The sequence below is a fragment of the Octodon degus genome, unplaced genomic scaffold, assembly GCF_000260255.1.
Source record: "Octodon degus isolate 3935 unplaced genomic scaffold, OctDeg1.0 scaffold00164, whole genome shotgun sequence".
Classification (NCBI taxonomy): domain Eukaryota; kingdom Metazoa; phylum Chordata; class Mammalia; order Rodentia; family Octodontidae; genus Octodon; species Octodon degus.
In genome coordinates, this window is record NW_004524740.1 from 1,814,898 (window position 1) to 1,829,502 (window position 14,605).

Consider the following 14,605-nt stretch of genomic DNA (forward strand, 5'->3'; position numbering starts at 1 on the left):
AAAAAAAGAAAGAAAAAAGAAATGATACAAAATTTCATTAAAAAAGTTATAGGAATTCAACAATGGTTGTTGTATTGCATAATGTTATCTTCAAATTGGGTGTTTAGGTTACCAGATATAAACCTCGAAAAATGGCTCTAAAAAGTTATAAGAAATTAAAAAGGAAAAAAACTAAGCATTAACTGCTCCTTCCAATAGACCAGAAGAAATAAGCAGTAACTACCATACATATATACATAATAAATCTATTGATTTTTGTTGGAACCACAATAAAATTATAATTTTATGGTGCTGTATTTCAAATCTATTCTTTTACATATAAGAACACTTAATGTCATTTCATTTGAATATACATTTGTGAATGTTAGAAGTGAAGAAGAAAATATCCTTACAAGGATTTTAAACACCAACTCTCTATAAATTGTGGAAATATAGTCATACAATGTCAAATACCTGAGGATAGTTATCAAGAACACACAAAAACCCAAGAATATGATCACCTGGATGTTCCCAGATACTCAGAATTTTCAATAAACAATAGGAAATTCATAACTTACGTTTTTTTACACTGGGCCTTGAGTAAAAAAAACATCACCTACAGAGACCCTCCAAACATTAATGTTTAATGAATGTTTTATACCTTATTATACATGACAATTGCTAACTGAAATCACAGTAAGAAAAATGTGCAACTATATCAAATTAGGATTTTCATCTCAGTCTCACACTGAATGCTGCATTAAAGATGGAGCTAAAATAACTGCAGATATTGAAAGCAGCTGGTCCTATGTACAGGTTGATAGGAATGGAAACACTTGACATTATTAGAACTGGACAGCACAGTGATCCATTAAGGGCTTGGGCAGCTTGTGGGCCACACATGAGGTTTTTTTCTTTTCCTCTCCCTGGTCCTCCAGTTCTTGGCTATTACAACTGGTTGGGCTCTCGGTGTACCAGTGATCTTCCTTTCTTCTGAATGCTGGGATTACAGACCACTGTGTTGGTCTGAGCCATTCTTTGATACACGGGCCTGGGCTAGGACTGGGTCTCTAGTTAGCTTTTATAACATTGTGACTCAAACCATTTTTCTTAAGGCTTATTTGGTGTGTGATCAGTGTTCCATTATTATAGGAAATGATTTACTAAATGTCATACAAGGAGGCTCTCAGCTTTCCAGTCTGCAGTGTCTGTTTTCTTGTTACCCATTACCCTGTTGCTGAATAACATCCTAAGTTTTAATTTTTTAAATAACACCATCCTACTTTCAGATACTAATACTGTCTGCATTGATTAGGATACAAAGTAAGCTGCTATAATAAAAAGATTTTAATAAAAACATAGTGATGTAAATAGAAGACTGACAGGACAGTTCTATTCCAGGAGCTATCTTGGGATTTAAGTTCTTCCTATTTTGTTTTGCTGTTCTTACTATACTCTCATCCTCAGGGCTGGAACTGGCTTGCAACACGATGATGATATTCTCCTGCATAAGAAAGAGAAGGCAGGACTAGAAGATAGGGAATTTTCTTTTCAAAATAGGATTTGGAGTCTTACATATCATTCATCTAAATTAGTCACTAGCTAAGAAAGGTTGCAAAATCCTCCTGTAGTTAATCCATATTTCTAAGGAGAGGTGTGGGGGATCATACGGGGAATACTAAAAACAAGGGGACAGTGAAGATTCTGCCACCATGTGTTTGTTGCCAAACTCCCCCGCCCCCTCCTGAATGTCCTTATTTTGGTAGGATAAGGTTGTGATCTAAAGTGACTCTTTCTAGCTTTTTTTTACATCTGCCATCCATGTCTAGGGATATTGTGTAATTATCGGAAGAGGTGAAATTTGGCCAACTGTATCTAAAAGCATTTGGTTGCTCTTACAAACACTGGATAGTTGAGTCAGGGAGTGCCTGCTGATAGTTGCAGTAATTCAGCAGCTAGACAAGGTAAGACACTCACATTTGTTTATCCTTCTTTGAGTGTGCGGTGAAACTTGCCAAAATGGTTGGTTATGTGAGTGCTGGAACTGTGGAATATCTGTACAGCCAGGATGGCAGCTTCTACTTTCTGGAACTGAACCCTCGGCTACAGGTGGAGCACCCTTGTACAGAGATGGTGGCTGATGTCAATCTCCCTGCAGCACAACTCCAGGTGAGTCACCCTGATGAGTCAGGTTAGAGCTAAGAGAAGTTAGGAAGATGAGATGCCTGAAAAACTGGTTTAATTAGTATCTGATAAGAGAAAAGCACCTCCTGTGTTGTACCTTATGTTCATTTCCCTTAGGCTTTTTAGGTTATGTATATGAGGACTGATTTTCCTGAAGTTGTACAAACCTAGGAATATTATTTTATTTTCTTTTTTGTTGTTGTTGTATTTAGTACAGTCTATAGGGTCTCACTACACAGATTGGACTCAGTGATCTCCTGTTTACAGCTTCCCAAGACCTGGGATTACAGGCGTGTACCACCCCGCCCAGTCTCAGTAGCCCTCTCAGTGTGCCCTGGAGGCAGGGCTGGCACAGCAGGCCTGGGGATGGAACGCCTGGCCCCTATGTCTATCTGCTGAGCTATCTGGCTGGCCCTATTACTGTGTTTTTCTATCCAGACACATCTGATGTACATCGTCCCATTTTAGGAATAAACTTTTAAAACAGTATGTTTTATTCAATTGTTTAATTATACTAAACTCTATAATACTGTAATTAGCCTCTATCCCTTTTTCCTAATTTTTTTATTGAAATAACTGTATCAGAGTGGTGTTTATATTTTTTTCATGGCAGACTGATTCCACATGTTTATTTCTTAATTTGTAAAGTAGTTGCTGTCAGTATTGGTGTCTCTTATCCCAAATACATGAGATACACTAATAGCTAATAATAAGGCTTGGTAATGTTTTTATGTAATATCATAAAGGACTAAAGACTTACATACTTTCAGTGGTTTGTGGGCATGGTAGAAATAATTATAATCTTGGTAAGACTTTGTAGTTTTCTGAACTTCTTGGGTGGCCACTATTGCTGACTCTTCCCCTGGGTATTTTCATTTTCAGTCTTTCAAGGAGAAATGACAACAGATGGAAACTCATGTCTGTTGGATTATGAATATGGAGATACTTCTAGTAACTTATCTGCAGGGGTAGCTTCAGTCTTGAGTAATTTTAAATTAATGATTATAGAATATAGGCTATACAAATAGAATGATTTAGGTAGTGGCTGCAAAAATGAGTTAACACACCTAAAATATTCAAATGATGGAACTAAACAAAAAAGGGGATACAGATGAATGTCCATTTTTGTATCTGTGTATTCAAAATGGTTAGGATAGATATATAGTTACATTCTCTTAATGAATAGAGGGATTTGTTCTAATAGTGTTTGTAAATAGGATATCATGTCTGTATCTTGTACAGCAAATAACCACTAGGAAGAGAGTATGCAATGTGTTAATTATTGAAACTGTTCTACCAGTTTGATTTGAAACTGTATCATTGCTATTTGTTTCTCAATAAAATAATGGGGAAAGAAAAGTTCCTAAAAATAAAAATTAAAAAAAAAAATGAAAGATCTCTGGGGTAGTCTGATAGCCTCCAAACTGTAAGGAAAGTAACAGTGAAAAATGAATGATGCATGTTGTATTATCTTTTAGATTGCCATGGGGATCCCTCTATTTAGAATCAAGGATATCCGGATGATGTATGGAGTATCTCCCTGGGGTGATGCTCCTATTGATTTTGAAAATTCTGCTCATGTTCCTTGCCCAAGGGGGCATGTTATTGCTGCCCGGATCACTAGTGAAAATCCAGATGAGGTAACCCATCACTTAAAAGAGTATTCCTTTTTTCTTCGTGGATTTTAATGTATAGATAGTATTTGAGGGCATGATTCTGAAATATCTTGGGGCTTCCTCTGGAGAGGGAAATTTTATTTTTATTAGTACATGTTTACATTGCGTAGTGATTACATTTCTTCTGGGGAGTTGGTACATATATATTTAATTCTTTCTTTCTTTTTTCATTTCGTACTCTTCTTTTCCCTCCCACTTCTTCCAACTCTTGGTCCCCTCCTGGAGAGGGAAATTTATACAAGCTTCTGAGAGTAGATAATTGATCATTGTGTTAGTGGTCATCTGATCCCAATTTAGTCACTAAAGTCCTTACTGGGTTAGTAGCTTTGAGCTTTGGCCTTAATAGATTTTCTGATTCATTTCTGCAACTGTTTATAATTAATATAGAGCCTGCTTATTGGATATGTCTGTATTTTGTTCCTTGGGGATATAATGCAGTCTCTCTTATTCTTCACTCTATAACAGGGTTTTAAGCCCAGCTCAGGAACAGTTCAGGAACTAAATTTCCGTAGCAACAAGAATGTTTGGGGTTATTTCAGTGTTGCTGCTGCAGGAGGACTCCATGAATTTGCTGATTCTCAGTTTGGTCACTGCTTTTCCTGGGGAGAAAACAGAGAAGAAGCAATTTCGTGAGTATAATAATACTTGATATCATTTTATAAAATAAATTTGTGCTAATCTTCAGTGAAGAAAATGAGCACAAGAATAGAAATAATTTCTTGCCTCTGAAAGTATTATTGTGAAAACTGATTTTGAAGAACTACATCTTAGTTTGTACTTGGAATCATGTTATATTTAATTATGCTGTATTTTTGCTTGCTTTGATTGATTGATTGATTGATTGAGCATTATGGTTTTTGAGGCAGAGGTCTCATTCTGTAGTCCAGCTTGCACTTAAAAGCTGGCTTTGAATTGCTGACAGTCATCCTGAGTGCTGGGATTACAGGTGCATACTACCATGTATGAGGCCCTAAACTCTATGCTTACCACTGTAAAAAACAAACATATATGTATTCAAGAAGTAACAATTCTGTATATTTGTAGATTATGTATTAGCTACTTTCTATTCCTGAGACAAAATACCTGACACCTACAACTTAAAAGAGGTTAGAAACAAAGTTAAAAAAAAAAAAAAAAAGAAACAAAGTTAAGTATTTCTTGTCCTAAAATAGAGAAGTAGGGATAGAAACTAATGTGACCAAAGCAATACCAAAACTAAGCAGTTCAAATACTAAATCCTGTAGCTCCATGACCAGAATTCAGGGAAAGGTGGTGGTGAACTGTGAGTTCCAGAGGGCTTGGCAACTCTGCTCCTTATAAGACTTCCTATTTACAGCCCTCAAGGCCTTTTTTTTTGTACTGGGGATCGAACTCAGAACCTTGCACTTGCCAGGGAGGTGCTTATGCTGCTGAATTGTCTCCATGGCCCTTATGGCCTTTCTTGGGTTTGCTCTGCACACTGTGCAGTTTTCCTCAGTAGATATTTGTGCTGCTGGCATCTCCAACCTCCTGGGTTTTCACTACACCTTCAGCTTTACTCTCCCAGCTGTATGCATTACCCTCTCAAGGGCATCTAGCAGGGACAGTGATCCCATCATACATTTTTACCTGGCCTTCTGAAATCTGCATGGAAGGCTCTTTGTTCTCATAACTTTTGCATTCTGCATGTCTAAAACTAGTACTAGATAAATGATGCCAGGGTCTGTGACCAAGTCAAGCAGTAGCCTGGCCTTCTTGGAGCATGGCTGTAGTGCTTGCAGAGTGCCTGGATGACTGAGCACAGTGACATCAATCCCAGGGAACCAGTTCCTTCGGAGGTTCTTCTCAGTCCAGAGTCTCAAGTGCTCTCTTCTTGGTTGAAGGGTTTATAGTTTTATACCCATGACGCTGGGGCGGTAGGGGGTTCTAGCCAATTCTTGAGAAGCCTTCAAGCCACCTTTCCTGTTGTCTTGATGCATTTAGTCTTCTTTTTTTTGGTGGCAGGGGACTGGAGATCGAAGTCAGAACCATGTGCTTGCCAGGCAGGCACTTATGCCTCTGAGCTATCTCCCCAGCCCTAGTCTTCTTTTTAATGCTAGTCTTTTCAGCAGTCATGCTCTTAGTATCCCCAACTTCACAGGCAGAACAAGCTTTCAAATGGCAAGCTTTTCAAATCATTTGGCTGTTTTGGTTTTTTTTTTTTCCTCCTGATTCTCACTGTCTATTTGAATATGGGGCTGCCTTGAAATTTCCTCCACCAAATCAGTTAGCCTGCTACCTTTACCCAGTTACTAGTCCAGTTATTTGAATACAGGATGACAAAAATTGCATTTTTCATTAATTTTTATAAGATAAAATAACTGGAAATGTAAAAATGACAATTTTATCAATTTTATGAAGTATAAAAATTGACTGATTGGAATGACACCTGCCTGACTGATGCTCAGGGGTTAAATTCAGCCTTTTACAGAGTCTTAGAAAATGACAGGGGCTGGTGAGATGGCTCAGTGGTCTAAAGCACCTACTTAGAACAAGCTCAGCAAAGCACAGGGATCGCAGTTCAATCCCCCAACACCACATGCCAGCCAGCCCCGCCCCCTGGTGGGCTGAGCTGCCCCCCCCACAAATAAATAAAAAAATTAAAAAAAGAGAAAGAAAGAAAATGACAAAATTCTTTGCCAGAATTGGCTTCTAGTTCAGTTTCCAGTCCAGTTTTCATTCTCATACTCTTGTGAGCCTGGCCTTTACTATCTATATTCCTCGCAGCCTTCCAGTCTTCTGAGTTTTAACAGAATTGCCTCTGAACTCTGCTTTCTGCATTTCTAGCTTTCTAGCATTTCTACAATCCACATCTCCAAGCTTTTCCAAACTCCCACAGACCATTTCCAAAGGCCTCTAAATCACATGGTCTGGTGCAGTCATAGCAACAGCCCGACGCTCTGTACCAGTTTTCTGCATTAGTCAACTTTTTCATCACTGAAACAATACCTGAAAATCACAACATAAAAGAAGAGAGGCTCTTCAGGTTCATAATTTCAGTGGGTTTGGTTCATGGTTATCAGGTTTCAAGGCAGAGCTGGCATGGTGGAGGAATATGTTCATGCTATGGTAGCTAGGGAGGACCAGGGACAAGAATATATTCTTCCAGGTCATGCTTCCCGTGATGCAATTCCTCCAACTAAGTCCTCTGACTTTTGGGGGGAACATTTTAGATTTAAATCACAATAGTATACCACACAGTATTTTGATACATGTATATATTGTAGAAAAAGTTAAGCTATTTATATGCATTGTCTAGTACATTGTAGGCAAGTACTCAGCCACTGTGTTACTCGTATCTTTGGTGAGAACACTGAAAATCTACTCATTTAGCAATTTTCATATGATGTGTTATTAAGTATAGTCAACATGATGTACCCTTCTGATCATTTTAAATAATAAAATTATACTGTTCATTTTATGAAAGGTATATAAAAGAACTGTCTTTATTGCATATGTAAGACTTATTGTGCTATAAAGTATATAACCATTATACAGATATAACTGGTATATTATAAATGTTAGTATTCTATTAAGTATAAACATTAAATATCAAATTAACAATGTTTGCCTAAAAGATTGGACTTTATGAAGTAATTTTGAGAGCTTATGTATTTGAAAATACCCATTCAAAGTTGAATTAGATTTTTTTTTTTTTTGGTCTTTTTTTGGGGGAGTGTTGTACATTCTAGGCAAGTACTCTGCCTCTGTGCTACACTTCACTCCTTTCCATTTTTTAAATTGCTTATTTATATTTGCACATTTAATACTATTCCCCTGACCTTTTAACTGTACAGCGTAGGTTATTAATATTAGTGTCCTTAGTTTTTAATGTTTTAAGAAGTAGAGAAGTCTCACTATTTCTGTTTTATCCTTTATAGTTCTTCCCCATTTATTAAAAACATTTACGTAAGTGGAATTTTTAAAAATTATAACAGTGCCATCAGAAATGAACATTGATATGTTGCTTTAAAAAAAAGAATTTTTTTACTACTATATTGTGTTCTGCCAGTGTGAGGAAGGCTCACATTGGGGATCAGGAATAGTTTTATTGGCCAGTATCAGTTTACAGGTATGTCTTATTGGTTCACAAAGTGTTTGTCTTTTTTTTTTAACTTGCCAGTCATCTCTCTGATACCCCTCAAAACACCCTTTTCCCCCTACCCACACACAAGGTCTTGCAGTATACTTCAGTCTGGCCTTGATTTCACTATGTAGTCCAGGCTAACCTTGAACCTGTGGCAATCCTGCTGCCTCAGCCTCCCAAGTCCTGGGATTACAGGTGTGTGCCACTAACTTGTGAATGTTCAAAAATTCACAGAGAAGTACAATTTTGGCTTTCTGCTTTCTCTTAGAAAATGGGATGATAGCCAGGCACAGTAGCACTCACCTGTAATCCTAGCTACTTAAGAGTCAGAAGGCCAGCCTGGCTATCACTGTAAAGACTTATCTGAAAAGGGATGCAGGAGATCTTGACAACAATGGTTTTATAATACATTTGGTAAAAGTTAGCTAAAGCCAGATGTCGTGGTTTATGTCTATAATCCCAGCATTTTGGAAGGCTGCAGCAGGAGGGTCACAAATTCAAGCCCAACCTGGATATTTTAGTGGCTTAACAAAACCCTATCTCTTAGTGCTGGCCAATTAGCTCAGTGAATTAAATGCCTGCAAGCATGTGCAGGGGCTGGGGGTTCTATCCCCAGGCCCATGCCAGCCCCACCCCCAGGGCACTGAGACACAATTGAGACTGGGCGTGGTGGTGCATGCCTGCCTGTAATCCCAGCTCTTGCGAGGCTGGTAAACAGGTGGCTCACTACAAACGAGTCTGATCTAGTAGTGAGACCCAAAATACCCTGTAGACCTTTCCCTAAAATACAAAAAAAAGAAAAAAACAAAAACAAAAACACCCTATCTCACAATATAAAATGGAACTGGGGTATATGTGAGCACTGTGTAAAGTGAGTTCAACTCCCACTACCAAAAAATAAACAAAATTCCCACAATTTAATAAAATAAATAAAAATATAAGGATGGAGAATATTAATGCACAGTAAGGGGACAAAATGGAAACCTAATAAGTGAAAGTTGAAAGTGGTTTCCATATGATTTGTATCTGGTATAATGAAATGTATTTTGTTGATGCTTTTATGGTAGTATTAGTCAGAATTCATGTTTACTCAGTTCTGGATAATTCTGCTATATGGAATGTACATATGAATGAGCATACTAACATGTTCACCCTTATTTGTTCTTGAAACTGTCTCTTCTTCTTCCTTCTCTCCTGAGTCCAGAAGAATGAAGCAATTCTTTATTTTTTTGTCTTTTTTTATTTTTAATTTTTATTTTCCTTTTCTGAGACAGGGTTTCATTATGCAGTATAGGCTGGTCTTGAACTCACTTTGTAGCCCAGGCTGGCCTCGAACTTGGAGCGATCCTCCTGCCTCAGCCTCCCAAATGCTAGGATTACAGGTGTGCGCCACTATGCCTGGCAAAAATTCTTTTAAATGATTGTAAGACACTAAAATACTTGTTTCTAAAAACATCTGTCTTCTGTTTCATCTCCAGAAATATGGTGGTGGCTTTGAAGGAGCTATCTATTCGGGGTGACTTTCGAACTACAGTTGAATACCTAATAAAATTGTTAGAGACGGAAAGCTTTCAGTTGAATAGAATTGACACTGGCTGGCTGGACAGATTGATAGCAGAAAAAGTACAGGTGTGTTTCTCTTCCTGCCTTAAATATCCTCTGTGATTAGGTTTTTGTAGGCTAGAGTTATGTTTAGTCCCTGTCACTGGGTGAAATTTAATTGATTATGATGTGTGCCTGGATAAATTCAGGAATTGGAGTGACTTTAGGCACTATATGAGTCCCACTGCCAGGCAGGAGATGTAGGTGAGTGGTAAAGTGCTTGCCTAGTGTGTTTGGCACCCTGAGTTTGATCACTGTCAGCACAAAAATAAATAAATAAAATTATGATGCCTATGCTACAGAATATTTCATATGTTGTACATATTACTTCTCAGTGTATATTTGAAGAGAGGCATGCAAGGATTGGAATGCTACTTTAACTTTTTTCATTGACATTCAGTCTTTCTGGATCAGAGGTACCACTTTCCACATCTACTAAGTGCTGATGAAATCATTGATTTGGTGCTGAATTGCTGGACTATCTTAAATTACCCAAAATTTTATATAAAATTAATTAGATTCACTTAAATTGTCTTAATGTCCATATTTTGACTGTTTACCATTTTTATCCAAGATTATCAGTAGCCAAATCTTCATATCTTTTTTGAGTTTATTTTGAACAAAAACTTACTGTTGAATTGCTTTCAAAGTGAATGTATTTGGTCTGTGGGAGGATGTCAAAAAATCAGGTAGTCTGCGGGCTAGGGATTTCGCCCAGCAGCATAGTTCCTGCCTAGCAAGCACGAGGTCATGAATTTGATTCCTGGTTAAAAATCAGTCAGGCAGTAATGATGGAGATTGCTCTTCATTACTGTTTACAAGAAGTTTGAACCTGATTTCACTTGTGTGCCTCTGTTAAGTGACAGTGCTTTTGATCTGCCCCCTTTTTCTTCCTTTTAGGCAGAGCGACCTGATACTATGTTGGGAGTCGTGTGTGGGGCTCTCCACGTGGCAGATGTGAGCCTGCGGAATAGCATCTCTAACTTCCTTCACTCCTTAGAAAGGTAGAGTTTGTTTCAGTTGGTTTCTTATGGTACCAGTGCCACTCAAAGACATATTTATTTTTCTGTTCCTTCCTGGTAGGTTGTAGTGCTACTTTTTATTCATGGATTGGTGGCAAGGGAAAGAGCATGTGTAATTCATGGCAGATTGTTTTAGGACTCTAACTCCAGATTCTAGAAATTGGCTTATTTCATTGTTGGAACACATTGCTTTTTTCAAAACTGAAATCCAGCTATAGTAAGCATTCTGTTTTGTACAAGCATCCAAGCTCTCTAGACCTTTGTGATAAAGATCTGGCATTTCTCCCTAGCATTGAATCCTAAGTATATTATGTGTTATCTATACTACTTTTCAGGAATTAATAGTTGAGGCTGATATTCATCGTGACCTCATAAGTCTTTCAACCGAGAGGTCAGACATGTGTGGTACTGAACTAATTTCTAACACTGATTCCGGAACCTAAGCTCTGCCTTTGAATTTCCAGAGGAATTGCCCAAAGGGCTAATCATATTAAAGCACTTTAATCACAGGCACTTTACTTCTTTCTCTATTCTTAGACTTGTATCAATTCTCTTTTGAAGTGCCTTGAAAGGAAGAGAAGAAACAAAATTTTGAAAATTGAACAGAGATTGCAGCTACTCAAGCACTATGATAAATATATTTCACTATGTTACTCCCAAGCACTGAAACTTTCAGCAACTTTTTCTTTTCTGTATCAAATCTAAATGCTTCAGCATGACTTTCATCTCTTTCAGTACTTTGTCCCCTTTTTACCAATCCAGTCTTATTTTTATTTCAACATAATAATCTGGGTTAAATCATTTCCTATGGATGCACAAATGTATCACATTACAATGTCCTCTGAAAGCCACATCTGCTTTAATGTTCTTATTTTTAGTTTATTTTAAAAATTTATGTAATTTGAAACTTGTTTATTTTTATAACTTAGCTTTTTAAGAGCTGCATGAATAGTACTTAAAACTTTTATATTTTCTTCACCCAAATTCATCACTAGCAACTTGCCACCACTGACTTATCATTCCTTCTCTTTATAGATTTTTCAAGTTTTTGATTTTATTTAATTTTATGGACAGGTAGCATATTCACATGCTTCAGAATTCAAAAGGCATAAAAAGACATACAGTGAAAACTTGCTTCTTGTATTCGCTGGCCACCCAGTGTCCTTTCCTGTAGTCAGTCCATGTTCCCAAGACATATGTTTCTTTTACCTCCTATTTTTTTTAAAATGTAAATGCTTTCTTCAAATGTAAATTTTTCTTTATACTGTTTTTTTTTTTTTTTTTTTTTTTTTTTTTTTTTTTTTTTTTTTTTTTTTTTTTTTTTTTTTTTTTTCTTTTCACTTAATGGTATAGTCTAGTTTTCATAATACAGGAAAAACTTCACCTTTCTTTTCTTTTTTTTTTTGTTCCTCGAATGCCTTCGGGGCACTTTTGGCCAGCTTGAGAGGTGTGAGGTTCGAACTCCAGCAACCTGAGGCTGACAGCTTTGTGGAAGCAGCCACTTAAAGGCCTGAGCTACGGCCAGGCCCCCTTCACCTTTCTTTTTAATGGTTGGATATATTATAAATATGAAGGAATGCTTAACCATACTAACAAGGGGAATGCAAATGAAGATCACTAGGAGCTATTACCTGACACCCATTAGAATACCTTCTTCAGAAAACAAAAATAGAAAATCACAAGTGTTGGCAAGGGAATCACAAGTGTTGGAGAGAAATTGGGATATTTGTGTTCTCTTGGTGGGAAGGTAAAATAGTGTAGCCACTGTAGACAACAATAATAAAATTCCTCTGGAAATTAAAAGTAGAATTACTACATGATTTGAGGCTACTGCTTCTGAATATTACAAAAATTTGAAAACGTAATCTCAAAGAGATACTTTCATGTTAATAGCAGCATTACTTACTATAGCTTAAAGGTAAAAATAACTCAAATGTCCATTGATGGATAAATGAATGAACAAAATGTAGTGTACACATAACAATGGAATATTATTCAACCTTAGAAAGGAAAGTCATTCTGATACATGATAAAACATGGATGAGGACTGAGGATGTAGGTTAGTACTACTATGCTTATTTAGCATGTGCTATCCCCAGTAATGCAAACACATACACACAAAAACAAAAACCAAGAAAATATGGATGAATCCCAGGTTCTCAGAAGGCTGAGGCAAGATCACAAGTTTGAAACCTGGAGGAACTTAGACCCTTTGTGCGTAGCTCAGCACTCCTTGGATTCAATCTCCAGTACTACAAACAATCAAACAAAAGCATGGATGAACCTTGAGGACATTAGTCTTAAGTGAAATAAGCCAGCCACATAAAAGATAAATACTATATGATTTCATTTATATGAAATCTCAAGGGTGATCAGTCTCATAGAACATGCCTGGGATTAGGGGAAGAAGGTAGTAGGAAATAGTTGTTGGATAGCTATAGAGTTTTGATCTTACCAGATGAAAAAATTCTGGAGATTGGTTGCAGAATAGTGTAAATATCCTTAACACAGTGGAACTACACATTTAAAAATGGTTGAGGTAGTACATTTGTTATGTGTATTTTATCTCAATAAATAAGTTTCATCATTTGTTTTTTGCATAATTTATATGATTAGTACCTTGTAGATAGTCATTTAGGTTGTTTCTCGTCTTGCTATTTCAGGAAATGCCACAAGCAAAAATCTTTGAGATTCCTTTATAAACCATTAGAACTATCTAGAAGTACTGTTTTTATTTCAGGGGTCAAGTCCTACCTGCTCATACACTTCTGAACACAGTAGATGTTGAGCTTATCTACGATGGAATCAAGTATGTACTTAAGGTATGCCATGTCCACAGAAGCCTGCACGTTGTTTGTCTCTCTGTTACCTATTTTTCTTTAGGTCAAGAGATAAGAAAAAGGTTACTTTAGTGTAGTGATGGAGGTATTAGTGAAATCAAAGTCATTATTTGTGTGAATAGCTGAAGCAAGAGTTGATGATTCTATGAAAATGTTTTTCATTGCTTTTCAGCCTCACATTATAGCTCAGAAATAAAGGGAGGACAGAGAACAACCAGAGCACAGATAAGCAACTAAAGTAGCCTTATTTGCTTGTACCAGGACTGAGCCATGGTTGATAGAGGCTGATGCAGACAGTAACAGGACTCTGAATTTCCTTCTTTCTAACACTTTTTTTTTTTTTTTTTACCTGTATCTTGAAATATAGAAATTTTGTTGGGGCTACCTAGATGGAGTATACTAACTTGTCCCTGCTGGTTCTCGTTCATTACAGGTAACTCGACAGTCACCCAACTCCTATGTGGTGATCATGAATGGCTCATGTGTGGAAGTAGATGTCCATCGGCTGAGTGATGGAGGACTGCTCTTATCCTATGATGGCAGTAGTTACACCACATACATGAAAGAAGAAGTGGATAGGTGCGTGACTAAGTGCTGGTCATTGTATCACTTTTACTTTTGCTAGTTTGTATGATTTTTCTAGTGCCCTGCTTTTAGTAGTACTAGGAATTTAATTTTTATTTTGAGACAGAGTATTATTAAGTTGTCCAGGTTGGCTTCATATTTGTGATCCTTCTGCCTCAATCTTCTGACTAGAAACTAGTTATACACTGTCATGCCTGGCTGGTATAGTCACTTTTAATTTAAAAAACTACATGCACTTCAGGGCTACAAAAGTGTTTACAGTAGAAAACATATCTCAAACTGAGTATGCTGGTACACACCTGTAGTCCTGGCTACTTGGGAGGCTGAGGCAGGAAGATGGCTTGAGTCCAGGTATCTGGGTCCATCCTGCATAAAAGCCTCATCTATTAAAAGGAGGGAGGAAGGAAAATAATGTACCTTAAGTACATTGCATACCACTCTGATGTGGATGGATAATAAAAAAATCTATAAGCAACCACTGTTGACTCTTTTGTGTAGGTACATACTACATGTATGTAGTGTTTTTAATCTACATTCAAAAATCTTTCTTTTTTTTTTTTAAACCCTGCGTCTGTCTAAGCAGGCACTTTAATCCACTGAGCTATCTGGTCA

At 37.1% G+C, this 14,605-nt stretch overlaps 1 protein-coding gene across 4 annotated transcripts in view; it reads left to right on the forward strand.

Moving 5' to 3' along the window:
• The window catches only part of Acaca (acetyl-CoA carboxylase alpha), a 292,108-nt gene that overhangs the window by 117,757 nt on the left and 159,746 nt on the right, over nt 1-14,605 (forward strand). For all 4 annotated transcript variants that reach the window (XM_004643003.2, XM_023703133.1, XM_023703135.1 and 1 more), the window contains 7 exons: nt 1,978-2,148; nt 3,642-3,803; nt 4,305-4,468; nt 9,423-9,573; nt 10,447-10,550; nt 13,309-13,390; nt 13,842-13,987. In XM_004643003.2, coding sequence (XP_004643060.1) covers nt 1,978-2,148; nt 3,642-3,803; nt 4,305-4,468; nt 9,423-9,573; nt 10,447-10,550; nt 13,309-13,390; nt 13,842-13,987 — 980 coding nt within the window. The remainder of the gene's footprint in view (nt 1-1,977; nt 2,149-3,641; nt 3,804-4,304; nt 4,469-9,422; nt 9,574-10,446; nt 10,551-13,308; nt 13,391-13,841; nt 13,988-14,605) is intronic.